Source organism: Mustela nivalis (genome assembly GCF_964662115.1).
Source record: "Mustela nivalis genome assembly, chromosome: 7".
NCBI classification, from domain to species: Eukaryota; Metazoa; Chordata; class Mammalia; order Carnivora; family Mustelidae; genus Mustela; species Mustela nivalis.
The window spans coordinates 130,333,065-130,357,230 of record NC_139026.1 but is presented as its reverse complement, the minus strand read 5'-3'; the positions used below and the strand labels follow the sequence as shown (position 1 = coordinate 130,357,230).

Below are 24,166 nucleotides of genomic sequence, written 5' to 3'. Positions count from 1 at the left end.
TAGCTATTAACAAAAAGTCAAGAAGTACTACTAAGTGTTGGCCAGGATGTAGAGAAAAGAGAACCTTTTGTATAGTGTTGGTGGGAATGTAAAATGGTACAGTCAAAATGGAAAAGTCTGGAAGTTCCTCAAGAAGTTAAAAGTTGAACTGCCATATGACCCAGCAACTTCACGTCTGGATAATTATCTCAAGAAAATGAAAATATTAATTTGAGGAAATATATGCACCCCAAGTGCACTGTAGCATTACTAATAATAGCCAAGGCATGGAAACAACCTAAATGGCTATCAACGGGTGAATGGTGGTAAAAATACGCTATATGTACATACAACAGATTATTATTCAGCTATAAAAATGAACAAAAGTTTGTCATTTGTGACAATGTGAATGGACCTAGAGGACATAATGCTAAATGAAATAAGTCAGATGGAAAAGATAAATATCATATGATCTCATACACTGAATTTAAAACAAAACGAAACCAAAGTATTTCCAAACTAACGAATACAGAAAACTGACTGGTGGATGCCTAGGGAAAGGGGAGGTAGATATGAAGCAAAATGGATAAAGGAGGTCAAAAGGTACAAACTTCTAGATATAAAACAAAGAAAGAAAAATACAAAAGTCCATTATTTATTTCACTTTTCTAGATTATGTGACGAAGAACACATAAGTATCTGAGAACACTACCACAGTGTTTTCTCTCAGACACAATCGTGTAAAACACAAAATGTTAAAGAAAATGTGTTCATTATATTAATCCCATGACATTAATTTCACTCACCCATACAGAAAAACATGACAACAGTCTCATTAAATTGAAACAATCCAGTACTTTGTCAGCTAATAATGGTAGAGGATTTGGGGGGCAATTCACAACTGCTCCCCACAATATCTACTCTTTTATTTCAAGCATATGCTTTGTTCAAACTTTCAGCATGTCTCTAAATTCTATACTCCAAAATTAAAGAGTAAGATTTAACCATGCAAACTGAAAAAGACGTTAAAAACTCTTGTTTTTATACTTTCCCATGGAAGAATGGTAACATATTTAGTTTATTTTCAAGAATGCTTCCAATTCCTTTTCTTCTAGATACCTAAAGTTTAAGAGCTCCATGTTATCTGGAAAATTCATTATTTGAGACTCTGAAGTTCCAGGTTACACAAGGAAGCAAGAATTAGAAATAAAAGTACTCATTAATAAAATGATCATCTGTAAAATGTGCTTCCCATCTTGACCATCCCACCCTCAGAATCAACACAAGTGTCTATGTCTGCTCATCATACCTTTAGTCTCTTGCTAGCTATAGATCTGTAAACATCTGACAATGTAATCCAAACACAACACAAATCAACTACATTAAACCACATTACCAAAATATGCACGATTTCATAAAGTTAATAAAAAAGTGCTTAAAAAATGTGCTCAGAACTTCTTTGGATCATATAAGTTAATCATCGAAAACAACAAAAATGACACTGAGTTCAATTTTTTTTGATCCCTAAAGTATTAAAGGAGGGTCTTTAAAATTGAAGAAACACTGAAAACATTTCTGCAAAAATGACTTTCATTATATTGCAAAATTGAAAAAAGCTAGCATTTTTGTCTCATATCCTGATTTTAGAGAACCCAACTCTGCAGAAAATGCATCTCTCCCCAATAAAAACCTAGTTCCAAATTGGACAACATCTAAAGGGTATCTTCCATTTATTCAGTATGTAAAATATATGGGCAAAATAATAAAAGTATTATACACACTAATTTTTTTAAATTCCCCCCAACAAAATTCACATTTCAAGCTGTAAGAAGCAGCTAATTCCTGACATAGGTACCAATTACTAACTGCACTGCCAAAAGAGAGCTCAAAAGAACTAGAGAAACTATTTACAAAAATAGAAAAAAGACTTTCATGAAGTTAGAACAACACTATTATCATTTTGTCCTACACAGAGACAATAAAAGCTAAACTGATGAACTATATTGACCTATTATCCTCCTGTGGGCAATCTACAAAAACTTTTCACTAAGGGACTTAACAATTGACGCACGGCAAAGCTGGATTTCATCTTATCAATAGAACATGCAAGCTTTCAATCGGGGTTCTCTATAAAAGGCAACCTTTGTGATAAATGAACCACCAGAGAAGATTCTAATAAAACTTACCATTGTGTATTGCATTCAGCAACTCTGAGAAAGCTTTTAAGTAAGGAAAAAAGGACTTCAGGTTAAGAACATTCTCAAACACACAAAAGAAATACATAGGCATAGACTGAATCAGTATAATAAAATCTCAGTAAGTCTATTATATATCATTGTTTGAATCATTAAAACTGCAATTCTGGATCAGTTTTTACATGTAAAAATTTCTAAATATTGTATTTCATTTGCTAATCTATCACCTAATAAATTTAAGTAAAATATTAGATATATTGTCATAATGGTAACAAATTTTCTTAGTAATAAAATATATATGTAAAATTACTTTTAAAAAGCCGTCTGTTTAATAGTCTTTGTAATGTCTTTCTTGGTAAAAGTATCAATAGGATGCAATTCTATATTGGTCAATCTACCTCAAGAATTGTACACTCAGTAACATTATAAAGAAAAACTCCATTTTATCATCTAACCTAATCAAACATTCTATTTCTTAGACTTCAGTATAATAGTCTTAATAGATATAGAAGCCGAAGCAAGAAAGCTATCTAATGCCAATATACAAATACTGAAAAATTATATTAAGATCAGCGGAAACCAAATTCTGAAAATATTACTTCAACAGAAAACAGAAGTCACAATTCTGCAACTGAAGCACCATATTAAAAAGCCAAAAATAATTAAAATTTGGTCACAGTGACTCTAACATGGATCCTGAACACAGGACAAGCAGCAAGTTCTCTGTGTAGGAGAAAAAAAAATCTACTCAATTAAGAACTATTTGCATAGCAGAAAACTGAAATTTAGAGGTTCATTGGTGGCATAATATAATAGAAAAGAAACACTAAAGTAGAAGTCAAAAAGCCTGGGTTACCAACCCAGTTCGACAACTTACTAGTTGTTGGACAAGCTCCATCATGCCGATACTGCATGGAAATTTCTGTTGGGAGGGAGGAGAAAGGAAATCAGCAAAGAAGTTGCCAGTGACTCAAGACAGAAAAAGAAACAGGCCAGAAAAACAGGGAAACATTCACCTACAAGTGTAGCTGAGAAAGGCAAACAGAAAGGTGGGAATAGAAATTATAAGCCAGTACCTGGGATGTGATGGGTAGAAGGACCAAACGTGATAGAATTCTCACAAATCTTTAAACAGGATATTATGGGAATGTGTGTGTGTGCAAAGAATGAGGAAAACACATAGGGCTTCCAAATAAATATGTGAGACAAGTGTCTAAGAAAAAACAGATTTATAATAAGAGGGAGTATAGTTAATAACACACTAATGTGTTTTATATAATTCATTAGATAAGAACAATTTATCAAAAACATCTGAATTCCATGGTCAATCCAAGTACGAAAATTATTTAGTTTATACCTGAGCAGAAATCTATGACTTATATCACAGTATAAAGCATGTTAAACTACACTCTGTTTACTTTCTTGTACCTTTCATTTTTGATGACAATAATGAATGAATAAACCATTACTCTTACACTTTTGCTCCACCCAAATGAGGAGAACAAGCAGAGGATGACATGAAGCAATATAAAGCAAAAGAGCACTAAGAAAATGAAAAATAAATTTCTATATGACATTCCAAAGGAAAAAAATAACTGATAAAACTAGGATCAAGTCTGTGACTCAAAGGACCTCGCCTGCTAATCTTGAAAACAACAGGTACTCCTTTGTGGTTAACACTATTGATCCAATTTTTCTTAAAAGAAGAGTATCTGGAATTATTCTGGATACTACTTAATCAAAAACATAACTTCTAGAAACCATGTGTACAACAGAGTCTTCAAGGCAACCATCACTCACAAATCTACCCATATGCATACCTCAGAAGTCAAGTCCAGTCATGGGCCCACTCCAAACGACTTGAAATAAGACAGACAAAGCAAGACAGAGCAAGCCAGCACTCACTTTTAATCATTTACATTAGACACTATTCAAGAATCAAACCTTTAGACCAATTTAGTGTAAGTCCTTTCCAGATGGCACTCAAAACCAGGACATGGCAGGAGAATCTGCCATCTTTAATGGTCATTAACAAATTCAAGTGATATTTTAAAAGGGAGTGAGGGCTACTGAAGAGACTGACATGGTACATTACAAAGGAAGGGTAACCTGTTTAGAGTGGTGGCAAAAAATAATCAAAGGACACTCATAACAATAGAAGGATTTTTTTCAGTGGGGGAAGAAACTATAATATGGCTATTCTGCCCTTTGATCTGGGACTTTTGTAGAAAGACATCCATGGTACAGGACCAGTAAATTTTTAAATCATCAAGGAAGAAAACAAAAATCAGAGGATTTTTCAAGGAAACAAAGTGCAAGGTATATTATCATCTTAGTCTTAGCAGCACCCAATATCCTAGGACTTTCATTTATGACCCAATATAACCAATTTATATAAAATCATGAACCTGAGCCATTAAGATGGGTTTAAAGTATATTCAATAACTGTATCTATTCCTTGGTCTATAATACGTATTAGTTACTCTTGTGAATTTATTATTAATCTTTATATCTTCATGATTCCCTTATTTGTTAACAGAATCAGTCTATTCCTAACTGAAACATTTTACCAAGGAAAGATGTCTCAATTTCATTTTATTAATCTAAGTGGATATATCTCATAACAACCAATTCATAGTCACATGGGCTCAAGTTAAACTTTCATAACCTTCATATTTCAGAACCCAGAACAAACTTCTCTTGAAGTACTCCATTCATATTAATAACTCATCTCCCTGAAATCTGTAAGACTTAATCACAAAATACTTGGGGTCAGAATCAAACAACTACCTCCATAGAATCTCCTTTCATAGCATTTATGACTACGAAAGAATTCCATCACTAAAACAGATTTCAATTATCTTAACTTGGAAAGGTATGACCAAATTATATTAAAGAACTAGAAACTAAGATTTTTTAAAAAGAGGCAAACTTTGAAAGGACATAGTATTCCCAAGGAAAATATGTTAAAGCTAAATCATCAACTACTTATCATTTAATGAATACCAGATTTTTCTCAGAGAAAATAATAAGATGTTGATTTTTATGAAGAAAAAAATTTCTTCATAAACTTTCACTTTGTAAATTATAAACTCTCTTGTAATACGGTTGATAAATAGGAAAAAGGAAAAGGACAAATACAACATGTCAACTCTTCCAAATGCTGTACTAATTTTCAATGTTCCAAAAGTCCTACTTGTTTAAGATCTCAAAAGAATATATAGGAAGGAATCCAATTAAAAGCTTAATATTATCTATACACCAAAACTTACAACCTTTAGAAGCCACTTAAAACAACACACTGATTTCCCATTTTATACAAGTCACTGTAACAGTAAATCACTTATTAGAATGTACTTCAACTTATTACAAGAAAAATCTTACAATACAAACCCTTGATCAGACACAGAATGTATAGGTGTTTTCTGGATTTCTATTCTGACAGGACCTGTGATTCCTAGAGTAAATATCCTGCTTCATATATGCTACTATAATTTGAGTATGTCATGACAGAATTTTGATTACTGTTAAGTTGATGCTTTTAACAATTTTAAGACACCCACATCGTAAGTACTTGATTCTACTTCTGCTATATATCCTAGTTGTGGTAAAGCTGGAGAAATTACAACAGTAATAGTAGCTGCCTTGCCTATTTCACAAGATTATTCTTACGAATAAATAAGATAGTAATTAAAGGGTTCTTTAGAAACTGTTAGGTGCTCTCAAATATATTACCATTAGTGTAAGCTGATGGAAGCAAAGTATTTTTTTAATGTCAACAAAATTCTTTTAATAGTTAACTGGCCAGAACTAAGTACAGGATGCTTATTCTAAGACCAGTAGCCTGTTAAGTCTAATTTCTTCAGCTTGACATTCAACTTTCCATAAACCCATCCTGCTCTACTTAATCAACATTACCTCCAACTATCCTGCCAATTAGATGTCCCTGTTAGTTTTACCCCTGAAATATAACTTTACTTTCTTTTCTGTTAATATTGCTGGACTTTTTCTGCCTACTCCAAAGTACAATTTACATTCCAACTTCTCCATGGTCTTTTCCAACTTAATTAACACATCCTTAACTGGTCTGTAATACTAAATGAAAAGCTTTACAAATAATTTCACTTGAAATCTATGAACAATTGGAAGTCAAGTACAAATCACAGCAGATATTACTAACTATATGATATGTTCTCAGTGATTAATAACAGTAATCATTCATTTTTTTTAATGTTTAACATTTATCACATACAAAGTACTGTGCTGGCAGTGAGGAGACAGTGATGAACATGGACACACACAGCCCCACACTAGCCTCATGAAGCCATGAGACATAGTATCTATGATGTTAGACATCATAACCAACAAATGCTTACAAAGGTCACCTTCATCATTACTAAATCATCACCCTGTCATGGAAGCAAACAAATCTTTTGGAAAGGGCATCATGCAAAAATAATCCTTGGTAACATAGTACTTGGTATACATTGCTTCTTCCTACTGTGGGTAGAAAGTTCCCTAGTTTTATAGCTTCTAAATGATATCTCTATCTAAAATCAGTTGAAACAAAACTTAGTATTTTCATACTAATGGGAGATAGTATTGTTGAAAGTGAAATAATTGGCTCAAATTTTCTCACAGAAACCATTGCTTAAAGTACGAATGACATTATACTAGGGTGGCTGAAAACCTTCATCAGCAAACACCCTTTACTTTTATAAGTAAGGGTCTCTGGAATCAAGGAAAATGCATTTTCCACCACTTAGAGCTAAGAGAATTCTGTCTCTGTTTCTTCATCTGTACGATAAGTAATAATACTCAATGCCTGTCAAGTGCCTAAGACAATTGTAGTACATACTATGTTTCAACAGCAGTTAGCAATTCTTAACTTAGTTGAGTAAGAAGACATAATTCCTAAATACCCACAGCATTTAGCCAGTTTCTTCTAAGTAAGAACAGACTTTCTAACACTAAGTTTATCAATAGGGTGTGCTCTGATCTGGTCATAAAACTTTTATTAAAATGTGTAAAATTAAAGAATATATTATCTCAAATAGTTGTAAGTAACTAATCTTAGTGCACAATTATGGCTTTAACAAAATGTAAGATCTTCAGTTATTTTAAAGCATACTTTTAAGGGAAAAAAATCCTAACAAGTCTAAATGTAAGTCATTTATTTCCATGAAATAATAATATTTATAGGAGTTTCTCCCTAAATTTCGTTACCTAGCAGTGAGGTAAAAGGGATACAAATTCATGCTTTCCTCTCATCGATGTAGCACAAACACTGCCCTCTGGAAATAATAATTGTGAAAAGAACACTATTTCTCAAGGCTAAAATCTCTCTAAATCTGTAACAGGTAGGAAACTCTTTTCACAGATGTAAATCAAGATTTTAATTCCATTAATTTGAGAATGTGTATTTCAAATAGCATCCAAATGCAATTTCTGAAATTCAGTAATTTTCAGACTATGCTTCTAAGTATAAGAAATCAGTGAGTAATCTTACAAAAACAAATCAGGCTTAATTTTCTCAGTAAGTTATTCATCTGATTACTGTGTATCTTGCTAAAAATCGGTATGAACTCCATTTTTTCTTAGTAAATTTGTCTAAACTTATTTTTTTGTGACCAGGGGCCAGGGTGCGTTGTTAAGTCTTTTCAGCCTGAAAGAAAAGATATGAATATACATAAAATAAATGAATATACATAAAATGTATATCCAAGCATGCAATATACTTAAGTTTTTTCAATGGATTTATTTCTCATTACAATTTGTATTATTCCCCTCTAAAACAGTGATTGTCAAGCAAGAGCGATTTTACACTCTCCCCTCAAACCTCCAACACTTCTTGTCACTATCGGGGGGGTGAGGGGGAAATTTGGGTGCTACAGGAATCTAGTGGGTAGAAGCTGGGAATCATGATAAATGTCCTACACTGCACAGGACAGGACGGCACTACAAGGAATTATCCCAACCAACATGTCAATAGTGCCAAGACTAAGAAATCATGGTCTAGTCTAAAACCATCCTTAACGCTTCTAATAAAACAATCCTGTCATAGTTTCTACTCATTTCTCAAAACCAAACATACAACTTGTCCAACAGGTCCAAGGTGGCATTGAAGCTAGCTAGGAAAAACAGAAAAAGAATCACCCACTCTGATCTTGGGCAGGTTATTTTACCTGTCTGGGTTTCAGTTTTATCAGCTGTAAAAATGGGGAATAAAAAGTCCTTACTTCATAAAACTGGTGTGGGGATTAAACAAGATAATAAATATAAAGCATTAATAGACCCTGGCACAAATGATAATGATAGTTAATAATTTTCACATCTGACCTTTACATATGCTCTTTTCTCCCTTAGAATGGTTATTTACTTACTGAAATTAATGTCTGCACAACTATAAAAACAATCCAAAAGTCTGTATTTATAAAATATACATAAACATTTCTCATTTAAATTGTGTTTATTTCCATACCATTTCCTACCTATCCTCTCCACCAACTAATAGAACTGATAAAATCTGTAATAGTTTATTTTAGCTAAAAATCTCATCCTTTCTACAACCAGAAATCTAAAATCAAAACAGGTCAGGTTTACAACACTTATTTAAAACCATTTACCTCAAATTCAAGATCAATGTAAAAGATAAATGTTGACATTTAGCTAATACCTAAACTGTTAAGTTTTTGTCTAAAAACATGAAACTTCAAATTTTTAAGAATTGACAATATTCATGATATAAAATATAGGTTAAGGAAGCATCTGAATGATGTGAATAACAACATATATAAATTCATTCCTACTATAATAAAGATAATGGTAAAAAATTGTTAAACACACTTGAAAACAAAAGGAATATAAATCATTTCTGGTATCTTCTGAAATAAAATATAACTGTTAAAGTTCACATATTTAAATCATTTTACCACTGAAAAATATTCCAGATAGAAAATTCAAGTAGAATTTGTGTAAGTGTTGAGAAACTGAAGACTATTTAAACTTTAGAAAATGAGAGCTCAGAAACAAGCACCGATCAAAAACATAGTGCAAACTATGCGAACCTCTCACACCTTAATTGCGATTTCTGAGTTGGGTTTCAAATACTGTGCAGGCAAAGCAAAAACAAAAATGGGAAATTAATTGCAGGCACTTCATAAGAAATGAGTGACCAATAAACCATTTGGCCTATATTTAAGTGAACTATCAGATTAGTGCCAAACATCCTGTCCAAACACCAAATCATCTTCCTAAGATCTTAACACTTTTTTTTTTTCATTAAGACAAGTAAATGTCATTTGGCAACTCAATGTATTAACAAAACAGTAGTTTAAAATGAATTTCCCTTTTGGGGTAAAGGAAGGGTGGTGGTGGTGGGAATAAGTAAGAAAAACAATGGGCAAATCCCTACCTGAACCAACTGGAGATGAGCCAACACTAAGACTTTGTAAACTTCCATTCCTGAGCAATGTAGGAGATTTCTGAAGACTAGAGCTTGTTACACTTCCTGCAGCTGATGCTACAGACGATGTTGGTGAAGCAGAAGAAACTGAGAGATGAGAAACATTCTCTTGATTTTTGTTTCCTTTAGGTCTACCAGGCCCATGCTTACTTTGTTTATTTCCTTTTCTTTTCTTTTCCTTTACAGTTTCTTCTTCTATGCCAGAAGTTTGAGCCCGCTTATATCCTGCTGTTGGAAGGCTGGAATTACCCAAATCTCCAGGTGAATTTTCAAAGCTTTTAGGCTGTGAAATAACAGCTGAGGTCGAAGGGAGACCCATTATGGAACTAAAACTATTTACCCCCCCTTCCTGGCTTCCAGACTCTCCTTTATGTACATCTTTGGTTGATGATGACTGTTGGGAGTGAGTATAACTGTCATTACGCAGATCTGAGTCTGTAAAGCTCAAGAAATCCTGGGGAGACTGTACTGAACTTCCCGAAGATGATTTTACACTGCCTGGAGTTCCTGAAAAACTGCCTGTAGTAAAATAAAAAAGGGGGGGAGGGGTAGGAAAAGAAAAAAATTGGATGCAAAAGTTCCCACGAGCAGTAGAAATGATACAATCATCAAAAAGAGATGGAGAAAAAAAAACTAACTATAAAACTTAGGATATCACTATTTAACAGAATTTTTAAAAGGTTATTATTAAAATCAAGTTGATCAAATTATTTTCTAAAAATATGTCATTTCATACCTATTAAACTGAATATTAACTCAAGTTGCAAGCTGTTAGTTCTACAATGACCAAGATGTAAGATGTGCTTCATTTAACCTACCTTTTACTACGACAACATTCCTCAACGTTCCCCCAAATACCTGTGTATGCTTGAGGAAGGACTGAAGAACAGCAAAGTCTCAGAGTGTGACAAGACTACTACTGTACTCTAGAACTTCCTCTTTTTCAATTACTAAAGATTTGACTTAAATATTCCCAACACACACACAGAACAAAAAGTTGTTGCTTAGATTTAAGTTCTGAGTTTTAACTTGAAGATAATGTTAGTGAATATTATTATTCAGTTAAATCTACCCTACCAAAACATGGAATTGATAAAATGATAATGTCTACATGGAACCCAATCTATATCCTAACATTCTCCCAGTCCACTACCCATGAAGCTGCAAAAAGAAACTAGCCACTAAAATTGTTCTATTGCTTTTATGAAAGTAAAATCACAGGACAGGAACCCTCATGAATCTCCTTCACAACTGCTTGTCTCCTCACTCTTTAAAGAACATTAGCAGCCCACTATGTCATTATGAGATTAAAAGGTTCTTATCTACTCAGTAGAAAATTCATATGGCTGGGATGAAACAATATTTTGGTCCACCATCCTAATTCACCAAATCATCTCTTCATGCTCACCAAATGAAGTAACAAGTGTTTACACTCAGTTGTGATCACACATCTATATGTTTTATAAAACTTATATTTTAAGTAATGTATTTAAGAACAAAAGCTCAAAATAAAGTGTTTCATCGGAATGGAAGGGAAATTTCAAGCTAAGGGTTAAATTTTATTGCAGAGCATGTTCAAAAGTTATCACACATAAATCAACCTAAATATTTACAACAGTATTTTTCTCCTCACACACAAGAAAGAATTTCTTTTTAACTGAAGTCTCAAGGTTTTGATTTTTAAATTTTAAGCTTTTCTGAAATGGCTTATTATGCAAGATTAATAGGTCTAAAATTTTTAACTCTTTGAAGAGAATATCCATTTTATTAATTTACAAAATTATTTATACCTATGTGAGCATTTTCAAGTTATGTCTATATAGAAAAACATACATATTAAGAAGCCATTTACATTACATCAATCACTTAAGGATAACTCTAATTTGCCACTTAATTAGCAACTATAAAGAAGTTCTTTATTATCCATTCTGATCTGTCACCATCTGTCTTTCTTCCTCACATTTTTGTTTTTACAGCTGGTGTTAAAAGCTCACTACAGTGTAGCAAATACTTTCAAACATTTAGTATATGCAATACTTTAACATATATTTTCTAAAATTCACATACTGCCTGCAATGAAAAAAACAAAACCAAGCATCTTAAACACCCTACTTTAAAATTTCAACTTTTAAAACTTTTATAGAATATTACCTCAGATATGAAAACATAACACATTCTATACCATGTCTCAACAGAGGCAGGAAAGACAATTCAATGTTGTGAATGTTAAGAAAATGAGGATTTCTTTTCTAAATGGATTAGTACTTCAAAGATTAAAAACTTAAAAATGCGATTTTAACAGTGGAAAATAAGGTCTTAATTATATAAAAGAGATAGCTGAATTCTAATATCACATTCAAATGTAAATAAATTTACATTAAAAATAATAAAGGTTTTACTATTTATTTTCCACAGTGGCATAAAAATAACAGCAAATATAAATTTATTAAACTAAAACAGCAAATTTAGCACTTTATTTCTTTTCTACTTGTCTAATTCTTTGTAATATAAGGTAAAAAAATTAAAGTACAGGGCTTAAAAATCTTGAAGACCAAAATAGCTTAGTTTAAAATATACAAATAAACTTTTTAATAAGGGATCAGCAGACTATGCAAACTCTCTACATATTCAGATTTTTATTATGAGCAAAATTAAAGGAAAGAAAAAAAAGACAGTTTTTCCCCCTCATTTATTCCTAGGGGGCAAAATAAATGGGGGGAAGAGGCATTTATTGTATACTTTACTAATATATTTATCTCCCACAGTTTTTAATATTTATATTTCTTAAAATATTTATGTTCAAGTTAAAAACACAAGGCTAAATGGATTATAAAGCTAGCGGAGTTATTCTGTTTTCCATAAAATTGGGTTGCAATATAAAATATGGCATGCCCAGTTAATTCTGAATTTTAGTTAAACAACAGGTTATTTTTTTCAGTATAAATATGTCCCATGCATTTATCTAGAACGTACTTATACTGAAAAATAATTTGTTGTTAAACTGAAATTCAAAATTAAATGGGAATCTTGCTATAGCAGCCTTACCAAAAGATATGTAAGCTTAGTCAAATTCTACTTTAAACTTCAAGTTTTATAACAAATGCATTAATAATCAACAACTATTACTTACTGAGAACTATTTATATTCCTACAAATTACCCACTACTGGTTTACTTACTAAGAATATATGATTTAACTGTTTTAGTGTTTAATTAGGACAGGTAAATGATAACAATTCATTAAAAAGAAAGACTGTTCTATAGAGCAGAAAGGAAAACTCCAGCTTTTATTGTTTTTTTCTCCCCAAACTTAAACTTTATTCCACATCTATTTAGACATTAAAATTACAGTTCAGCTTTGGAAGCACATGTCATAACATAAAAGGTCCCAAGAACATTTTAACAAGGAACACTTATCTTTGAAGTAATCTTACTACAGCAACTAATTATAAAATAATCTCCAATGATCCATCAGTTATAAATAAAAAATAAATTCTTTTACAAAACTTAACTGCTACTGATCATCACAAGAACACTTATTTTAACTAAAACATCATAATTAATACCTTGCTGGAAAGGACTAGCTGCTGACACAGTCGTTCCTGGATTTCTTCCACCAGGCTTTCTTCCCCTTTGACCTGAGCTGTGAGCTGAAGATTTCTTCCCTTTGCCCTCTGACCCTCTAGCCTCTGAAACATCTTTTCCACTAGTTGTGTGCGCAGAGACTTCTTGGAAGTTTGCATTTGTAAATCGAGCTGCAGTATCTTCCAAGCGCTTCAATGATCCAGACATAGAGTTGCTGCTAGTGCTCGTATAAGTCTAACATTTTCATTGAGAAAGGAAGTTGAAAAAGAATTGATTAGATTCTGGTGCGGGGGGGGGGGCATATTAATAATAATAATAATAATTACAACACTTGTAAGAAAAACATATGAAAGTTCCAATTGTTAAAAGTGAATCCACCTAAGAAAATCATGTAAAAAAATTATGAGTCTACTGCAAATACCTTTAAACTGCAGCAATTAGTAAAAGTACTTATTAGTCATAGTTACTCAGCAACACATAGTTAGTAGTAAAGAAGGAACGTGTTTCTCAAGCAACATAATTTCCAACAAGAAAAAACTACTTCCTCGTCATAAAATTAAAATCAGCTTTAATGTTCAGCACAAAAGGCAACAATGAGAGAGAAAAAAGGTGCTACAAATTCATTAGAGGACTATATCCATGAGATTGTAAGAACAGGTCACAGCAAGAATTTTTAAAATTCAGGTGAAGTCTGCTTTTCAAAACGGTAAAGACTAAACCCTTTAAAAACAGAAATCAATTTCTTCCAAGTATTAAGATGAAAAAACAGTTACACTTGCAGTTTAAGATTTTAAAAAATTAGAATTATTATTATTCCCTACAGATTCTCAGTCATCCCCTTGATCCAGATATGTTAGGGGAAAATGCAAAATAAAGGTCTGTTTAAACAATTAGTTTCCAGTTCTTAATAATCATTTTGAGACAAAGTATATGCAAATAATGGTAAATTAAATGACTATGAAACTGTGAAAATGTGTTTTAACGGATGTGCATTAATCAACGTGCTTCAAAATAAAAGGCTTATAAGGTCCACTGGGTCAGAGTTTTTTGCAGCCCTAAATTTCTGCTGAATAAATAAAGGGAGTATTTTTCTGATACATCTATCTAAAATCTCTGATGTAATACAAATTTAAAAATATGAAAATAAACAAATAAAACTGAAATTTCCCACACACAACTGCCACGTAATACAAACCATCAGATAAAGATGGAAAATGAGAAAGGAATGATAAAATCAGGTTTCAAAATGGCTAGCATTTTTAGCAAAATCAATGTTCAGATTGAGAAGTGAAAGAAGACTTCAAATGTTTTGAAAACCAAATACTCATTACTATTACTTTTGCTACTTGACCCCCATATCACCCTCCTCTCACATCACTTCACTGCCAAACAGATTTTAATCATCAAATACGATAGACAGACATTATCTCATAAAAAGCAAATGACTATTCCCATAAGCAAGAAGCCACAAGAGAGAACAAAGTTCTCAAAGAAAGTTTTTGGAGAAAACCAATAACATTAAAGCTACTTGAACTTTGTGAATTACTATAGAAGCAGGAACCTTTTCCATGCCAGGAAACCATGCCACTTCACTTTTCAAGTATTTCTTTCTAATAACTCAAGTTGAACCTGAGGTTCTCCATCCCACTCACATACAAGTAAAGTCTGAAAGTCATCTGGGGTGCCTGGGTGGCGCAGGTGGTTAAGCACTCCACTCCTGGTTTCGGCTCAGGTCTAGAGATCTTGTGCTCCATGTTCAGCAGGGAGTCTGCTTGAGATGTTCTCTCCCTCTCCCTGCCCCTCTCATGTGTATGCACACACATGAACATACTCTTTCTCTCTCTGTCTCTAATATAAATAAATAAATCTTTAAAATAAATAAGTCATCTAAAGAGAACACAGGATGTTCTTCATTCAGATACTCTGTCCATATATCAAATAAGTAAAGAAGAAAAAACTAGGTGGAGAACAACACAGAAATATACTATCCATTTCCACATACCAATCTAAATTGAGGTTGGTCAGTTTTCCCATTCCTTGCTTATCCCTGGAATATAAGTATGTCTATAAATCCAATAAAAATATGGTGTATGGAAGAAAAGGCATTACAAAGAAAGGAAAGAATGAAAATTAAGCAAATTTCAGTGTCAAAGTCATTATTAAGAACACAGCATTTTATTTTTTACAAACTTAGACATCTTCTCAATTCAAAAGCTATCAAAGATGTCTTAACAAGAAAAAATAAAGCTTTAGTTTAAGATTCTAACAAGTTCTTTTAAAAAATTATACCTAACAGCAAGGGGAAAAAGTCATATGGTTTTACTGGGAAAGAGACCTCCAACCTTTAGTCCACCTCTTTTTAAGTTAATTTTAAGAGTATCTGTTCCCTAACATGCTGTTTAAATAATATAGAATTGTGGAATTCCATTACAAAAATAAGTCAAAATCAAGAGGTGGAATAACATAAAAGGAGAGGGTAGAGGGGAGGAGCTGAAAGTGACACAATAATGCCATAAATCTGCTCTTTCCTCCGTTTCACATGAGCATCTCACTGCTCTGGGACCAATTCTAGTGCTTAAAAATATACATTTTCCATGTAAATTAACCCATAAAATACAAACGAACTACTTCATTTGGTACTTGACTGAATAGAGTCTTTTCCCCCCTTTTCTGCTAGATATAAAAACTGCATATTGGTCATATTGAGAGTCTCTGAGGAAATGTATATATACTCTGGTTTATGTTGTGATTTACAGGCAACTTAATGAATCTTTTAAAATAAGTATTTAGAATATGTATGATTTCTGTTGTGTGGCTAGTGACAATTATTAGTCCTCAGGTAAGATGCAATGTCAATATGCCTGCAAAGTAACATTCACTGGAGCAAAAATACACCGAACTTCAAAAAATTTTAAATCAGGGGGCGCCTGGGTGGCTCAGCGTGTTAAGCCGCTGCCTTCAGCTCAGGTCATGATCTCAGAGTCCTTGGATCAATCACCCCATCAGGGCTCTCTGCTCAGCAGGGAGCCTGCTTCCTCCTCTCTCTCTGCCTGCCTCTCTGCCTACTTGTGATCTCTGTCTGTCAAATAAATAAATAAAATCTTTTTTAAAAAAAATCCTCTTCTCAATAACTGAACAAGTACAGAGAAAATACATGTATAAAAATAAGCATATAGAGACCTTAAACAGTATAAATCAACTTGACCTAACTTACATTTACATTTTAACTCCATATAACAGGAACAGTGTGAATATACATTGTTTTCAGAGACATACAGAGAAATTAAACAAGATAATCCATGTTCTTTATCAGTTTTTAAACTCAAAAAAACTTAAAAGAAATTATATAACACAAAGATATTAAACTGTAATCAGTGACAAGAAGCTATATGAAAGTCCCCCAAATGTTCCAAAAGTAAATAATACACTTCTAAGTAATCAATTAATGGATCAAAGAGAAATCAAAAGGAAACCACAAGATATTTGTTCAAATAAAAACAAAAATAATGTATCAAAATTTGGAAGTGGTGCTTAGAACAAAGTGTGTAGCATTAAATGCCTATGTTATCACTCTGGGACTCTGGTCCACCATGTAAAAAACTTCGAAGAGATGAGAAAAGGTGAGGGGGGAGGGAAGTGGTGGGAAGTGGATAAGAAAACAGAGATGCAACATTTGAAGCAAGAGTAACTACAAATGTCCCAAATTAGTGTCAGAAACCATACCCCAAATGCAGGAAGCTCTGAGAATACCAAATAAGACAAATGTCAAAACAAAAAACCACACCAAGGCGTATCATATTTAAACTGCACAAAATCAAAAATATAAGAAGAAATCTTCAAAGAAGTCGGAAGGGAAAAAAGCCTTATCTATAAAGTAGCAAATACCTACATCTGACTTCTCCTCAGAAATAATGCAAGCAAGAAGAGAGTAATGTGAAATATTTCGTTTTGAGAAGAAAGAAAAAAAAACTAGCATTCTATACACTGCAAAATTATCCTTCAAAAGTGAAAAACACTGACTCTCAGATAAATAAAAATTGAGGGGATTTGTTGCTAATAGGTCTACCTTACCAGAAATGTGAAAAGAAGTTCTTCAGAGAGAAGGAAATTATACAGGTTGCAAACAAGGATTTGCATAAGAAAAAGTATCAGAGAATGAATCAATGAAGGTAAAGTAAAAACTCTTGACTTTTTCTTACTTAATGTAACAATGTTCAAAATGATAGCAACGGCAGCAACATCTTCCTAGGAACATTGCCAATGACAAGGGAATGAAGGGCAAAAATGAACTATTGGGATTTCATCAAGATCAAAAGCTTTTTGCGGGCGCCTGGGTGGCTCAGTGGGTTAAGCCGCTGCCTTCGGCTCAGGTCATGATCTCAGGGTCCTGGGATCGAGTCCCGCATCGGGCTCTCTGCTCAGCGGGGAGCCTGCTTCCTCCTCTCTCTCTCTGCCTGCCTCTCTGCCTACTTGTGATCTCTCTCTGTCAAATAAATAATAAATAAAATCTTTAAAAAAAAAAAAAAAAAGATCAAAAGCTTTTGCACAGCAAAGGAAACAGTTAATAAAACCAAAAGACAACTGACAGAATGGGAGAAGATATTCGCAAACGACATATCAGATAAAGGACTAGTGTCCAAAACCTATAAAGAACTTAGCAAACTCAACACCCAAAGAACAAATAATCCAATCAAGAAATGGGCAGAGGACATGAACAGACATTTCTGCAAAGAAGACATCCAGATGGCCAACAGACACATGAAAAAGTGCTCCGTATCACTCGGCATCAGGGAAATACAAATCAAAACCACAATGAGGTATCACCTCACACAAGTCAGGAAATGGCAGATGCTGGCGAGGATGCGGAGAAAGGAGAACCCTCCTACACTGTTGATGGGAATGCAAGCTGGTGCAACCACTCTGGAAAACAGCAGGAAGGTTCCTCAAAATGCTGAAAACAGAACTGCCCTATGACCCAGCAATTGCACTACTGGGTATTTACCCTAAAGATACAAACGTAGTGATCCAAAGGGGCACATGCACCCGAATGTTTATAGCAGCAATGTCCACAATAGCCAAACTATGGAAAGAACCTAGATGTCCATCAACAGATGAATGGATCAAGAAGATGTGGTATATATACACAATGGAATACTATGCAGCCATCAAAAGAAATGAAATCTTGCCATTTGCGACAACGTGGATGGAACTAGAGCGTATCATGCTTAGCGAAATAAGTCAAGCAGAGAAAGACAACTATCATATGATCTCCCTGATATGAGGAAGTGGTGATGCAACATGGGGGCTTAAGGGGGTAGGAGAAGAATCAATGAAACAAGATGGGATTGGCAGGGAGACAAACCATAAGTGACTCTTAATCTCACAAAACAAACTGAGGGTTGCTGGGGGGAGGGGGGTTGGGAGAAGGGGGGTGGGGTTGTAGACATTGGGGAGGGTATGTGCTTTGGTGAGTGCTATGAAGTGTGTAGACCTGGCGATTCACAGACCTGTACCCCCGGGGATAAAAATATATTATATGTTTATAAAAAATAAAAAATAAATGATAGCAACAATATATCTGATTATACAGGCTTACACATATATATGCTTATGTATGCTTCTATATAAATGAAATAAATGACAGCACTGACAGAAAAGATGGGAGGAATTAGGATTATTTTGTCATTGTAAGGTACTTGTACTATCATGAAGTGGGATAATATTATTTATTTGTATGTATTTGTATGTATTTATTATATGCATATACTATAACTAACTTGGGTTAGTTATAAATATATACTGCACAAAATAGGGCAACTATAAAAAAGGTATAACTGATATGTTAAAAAAAAAATAAGAGAAAATGGAACCATTTTTAAAAAACCTCAATTAAAACCCTTAGAAAGAGACTTGCCTCTCCCCTTCCACCACCACCGCCAGGCCCCCCTCAGCAAGTTGTACTTGCTGAGTTGCTTTCCCTCTCCCACATTATCTTGTGCTCTTCCCTTTCCAACTAGAGCCTGGCTGAAGGGCTCCTGCAAGGAAGGGTGGCAAGGAGAAGGGCTGTTCTGCCACCAACGAGGTAGTGACCAGAGAATACACCATCAACATTCATAAGCATATCCAGAGAGTGGGTTTTAAGAAGCTGCCCCTCACGAACTCAAAGAGATCCAGAAATCTGCCATAAAGAGGATGGGAACTCCAGAAATGTGCACTGACACCAGGCTCAACCAGCTGTTAGGACAAAGGAATAAGGAATGTTCTATATTGTATCGGTGTGCAGTTGTTCAGAAAACTTAACAAGGATTGAGATTTACCAAACAAGTTCTATATACGTTGATTACCTAGGTACTGGTCACCACTTTCAAAAATCTAGAGAGGGCGCCAGGGTGACTCAGTTGGTTAAGCGACTGCCTTTGGCCCAGGCCATGATCCTGAAGTCCCGAGATCAAGTCCCACATTGCGCGCCCTGCTCAGCTGGGAGGTCTGCTTCTCCCTTTGACCCTTCCCTCCTCATGTTCTTTCTCGCTCTCTCAAATACATAAAATCTTAAAAAAAAAAAAAAAAAAAAGTGGATGAGAACTAATCAATGACTGAAAGTATAAAACTGAAACAAAACAAAGCCAAAAACAAAAACCCAAGAAGTAGAAAACATTTGGAAGACAAAAACAGAAACAAAGATAAAGAGCAACAAACAGAAAACAGAAACAAATTTTGTAGATGGTAACCTCATTGTGTCAATTGTTACCTTGAGCCTAAATGGTCTAAATATACCAATTAAAAGAACTGTTAGTGGATCAAAAACAAAACTCATCTATAGGTTGTCTATAAGAAACACTTTAAATAGGAAAGCACATACTAAGAATCAGTGAATGGAGTAAGATACACCATGATAGCAGTAATCAAAACAAGTGAGAATAGGTAATTAATTTCAGACAAAGCAGACTTCAGAGCAAGGAATTTTTTCAGGAAAAGGAGTGACACTGCATAATATAAAGGTGTCGATAATACAAATTCTTAACACAGCTATCCTTAATGTGTATGTGCCTAACACCAGAGGATCAAAATATGTGAGGCAAAAACTGATAGAACTGCAAGGAGAAAAAAGAGGAATCTATTCTTAGATACAGAAGTTTTAATACTCTTTCAGAAATGCACATATCCCCCAGGCAGAATATTAGTAAGGATGTAATTAAAGTAAACACCACCACTGGGCACCTGGGTGGCTCAGTGAGTTAAGCCTCTGCCTTCAGCTCAGGTCATGGTCGCAGGGTCCTGGGATCAAGGCCCGAATCCGGCTCTCTCTCAGCGGGGAGCCTGCTTCCCCTTCTCTCTCTGCCTGCCTCTCTGTCTACTTGTGATCTCTCTCTCTGTCAAATGAATAAATAAAATCTCTTAAAAAAAATAAATAAAAAAAATAAAGTAAACACCATCATTAATCAACTGGATATAAATGATATCTATAGACTATTCAATGTCAGCACAATATATATTCTCCTGAAGCTCTCATGAAACATTCATCAACATACACTATACTTGATGCCATAAACACACCTCAACAAATCTAAAAAGAATAGAGATCATGTAATTACGCTCTCAAACCAAAATGAAATTAAAGTAGAAATCAAAATCCCAGAATGCAACACTGTACTTCTACATAACACAAATCAAAGAAAGCTTAAGAAAAATATTATTAACTAAAATATTATTAACTAAATGACAATGAAAATACAACCTAAAATTTGTGGGATGCAGCAAAAGCAGTGCTTAATGTCCTTAAAGATGCAGTGAATGTTTATTTATCAGAAAAGAAGAAAGACCTTCAATCAATACTCTGAGTTTCCTCTTCAAGAAACAAAAAGCAAATTAAATCAAAATTTAAAAATAATGAAAACTAAAGCAGAAATCTACAGAAAAAAACCAACAGATACACAAGTTGGTTCTTTGAAAAGATGGATAAAACTGATAAACCTCTGGCCAGTACAATTAGAAAAGTGAGACAGAACACAAATTGCTAATACCAGAAATGAAAGAGGGGACATCACCATAGATCCCACAGACATTAAAAGAATCATCAAGGAGGGGCGCCTGGGTGGCTCAGTGGGTTAAAGCCTCTGCCTTCGGCTCAGGTCATGATCCCAGGGTTCTGGGATCAAGCCCCAAATCGGGCTCTCGGCTCTGCAGGGAGTCCTGCTTCCTCCTCTCTCTCTTGCCTTGCCTCTCTGCCTACTTGTGATCTCTGTCAAATAAATAAATAAAATCTCTTTAAAAAAAAAAAAAAAAAAAAGAACCTCTCTTTCCCTGTCCCTCTGTCACCCTCTGCTAAGAAAGAGAATAGAACAACTGCTTTCATATACTAACAGGAAACAAGTGGAATTTTACATTAAAAACACAGTATTATTTACAACACCACCTCTGAAAATTAAAGTTTAAATCTAACAAAATATGTATAAGGTTAAGGTCTATATGAGAAAAACAACAAAACTTCTATGAACAAAATCAAAGAACTAAATAAATGAAGATATATCCCAACTTCACAGCAAAACTTAATACTGTCAAGATGTCAGTTCCTCCCAAATTGATCTGCAGATTCAATACAATCTCTTTATTAAAAATATCTACTTATTTATTTGAAAGAAGGAGAGCGCATGTGTGTTTGTGGGCGCACGTGTGGGCACACGCCCACCAGCAGGGGGTGGGCAGACGAAGAGAGAATCCAGAAGCCGACTGGAGACTCAGCACAGAGTCCTATGTGTGACTCAGTCATGGGACCTGAGCTGAAATCAGCTGACCACTCAACTGAATAAGCCACCAGACATCCTGAGATTCAGTACAATTTCAATCAAAATTCCAGCAAATTACTTGTGGGTACTGACAAACTAATTCTAAAGCATATATATGAAAAGGCAAAGAAAGAATAGCCAACACAATATTAAAGGTCAAGAAAAAAGTTTAAGTACTGACATAACTCGATTTCAGACTTCCTTTAAAGCTATAGTAATTAAGACAGAGTAGTGCCATTGAAAGAATAAAAATATCAATGGAACTGATAATAGAGTTCAGAAACAGACCCACATAAATACAATCAATTGATCTTTTTAAAGTTTCATTTATTTATTTTAGAGAGAAAGAAAAAGCAACAGTAGGAGGGACAGAGGGTAAGAGAAGACTTGCCCACTGAGTAAGGAGTCCAATGCAGAGTTTGATTCCAGGACCCTGAGATCACACCCTGAGCTGAAATCAAGAGTTAGCCACTTAATCAACTGAGCCACCCAGGTGTCTCAGCTGATTTTTAACAAAGGTGCAAAAGAAACACAATGGCACTAAGACAGACTTTTCTTTTCTTTTCTTTTCTTTTTTTAAAGATTTATTTATTTATTTGATAGACAGAAATCACAAGGAGGCAGAGAGGCAGGCAGAGAGAGAGGAGGAAGCAGGCTCCCTGCTGAGCAGAGAGCCCGACGCGGGGCTCGATTCCAGGACCCTGGGATCATGACCCGAGCCGAAGGCAGAGGCTTTAACCCACTGAGCCACCCAGGCGTCCCAAGACAGACTTTTCAATAAAGAGTACCAGAACTGAATATCCATATGCAAAAGATTAATCTAGACACAAGTTTATTTACAGCCTTCACAAGAATTAACTCAAAACAGATCACAGATTTAAATGTAAAATACAAAACTATAAATCTCCTAGAACATGGGAGAAAATAAGGATAATCTTGGGTTTGGCAATAACTTTTCAGATACAACATCAAAAGCACAATCCATGAAAGAGAGAATTGGTAAGCTGAACTTAACTAAAATAAAAAACTTCTGCTCTGTGAAAGACATAGTCAAGAAAATAAGAAGATAAGCTACAGGTTGTTAGAAAATATTTGAAAAGGACATAGCTGACATTTTCCACAAAAACTACGACAAATAATACTAACATTTGTATGGAACCACAAAATACCCCAAATAGCCAAAGCAATATTTAAAAAGAACAACAAAGTTGGAAGTTTCTCAAATCCAGATCTCAGTTATCTATTACAAAGCTGTTGCAATCAAAACACTATGGTACTGGTACAAAAACAGACACACATAGAACAGAACAGAGAACGCAGAAATAAATCTATGACAAAGGAGGCAAGAATATACAATGGGGGGGCGCCTGGGTGGCTCAGTGGGTTAAGCCGCTGCCTTCGGCTCAGGTCATGATCTCAGGGTCCTGGGATCGAGTCCCGCATCGGGCTCTCTGCTCGGCAGGGAGCCTGCTTCCCTCTCTCTCTGCCTGTCTCTCCATCTACTTGTGATTTCTCTCTGTCAAATAAATAAATAAAATCTTTAAAAAAAAAAAAAAAAGAATATACAATGGGGAAAAGACAGTTGCTTCAATAAATGGTGCTGAAGGGGCACATGGGTGGCGCCTTAGGGGCACCTAAGCAGCTGCCTTAGGCTCAGGTCAAGAAGCCAGGGTGGTCCTGGGATCAAGACCTAGGCTTCTCGCTCTGTGCTCAGCGGGAAGTCAGCTTCTCCGTCTCCCTTTGCCCCTCCCCCACTCGTGCTGGCATGTACTCTCAACTAAATAAAATCTAAATAAATTAATAAATTAATGGTGCTGAAGCTGGATGGCTACATTCAAAAGGATGAAACTGGACCACTTTCTTACACCATACACAAAAAGAAACTCAACATGGATTAAAGACCTAAATGTGAGACCTGAAACCAGAAAATTCCTTAAAGAAAATATAGGTTACAGAAACATTTTTCTAGGTCTATCTCCTCAGGCATGGAAAATAAAAGCAAAAATAAACTACTGAGGCTTCATCAAAATAAGAAGCTTTTGAACAGAAAAGGAAATAAATAACAAAACACAAAGGTAACCTATTGTGGGGCACCTGGATGGCCCAGTCATTAAGTGCCTGCCTTTGGCTCAGGTCATGATCCCAGAGCCCTGGCATCCA

At 34.5% G+C, this 24,166-nt stretch overlaps 1 protein-coding gene across 28 annotated transcripts in view; it reads right to left on the bottom strand.

Annotated features, from left to right (window-relative positions):
- The window catches only part of MLLT10 (MLLT10 histone lysine methyltransferase DOT1L cofactor), a 236,449-nt gene that overhangs the window by 57,072 nt on the left and 155,211 nt on the right, over window positions 1-24,166 (bottom strand). For 15 of the 28 annotated variants that reach the window (XM_082742092.1, XM_082742114.1, XM_082742116.1 and 12 more), the window contains 4 exons: window positions 13,205-13,457; window positions 9,589-10,158; window positions 3,052-3,096; window positions 2,166-2,198 (listed from right to left, as the gene is read on the bottom strand). In XM_082742092.1, the coding sequence (XP_082598218.1) occupies window positions 2,166-2,198; window positions 3,052-3,096; window positions 9,589-10,158; window positions 13,205-13,457 (901 nt within the window). The remainder of the gene's footprint in view (window positions 1-2,165; window positions 2,199-3,051; window positions 3,097-9,588; window positions 10,159-13,204; window positions 13,458-24,166) is intronic. The other 13 variants (XM_082742099.1, XM_082742101.1, XM_082742105.1 and 10 more) reach the window with 2 other exon arrangements.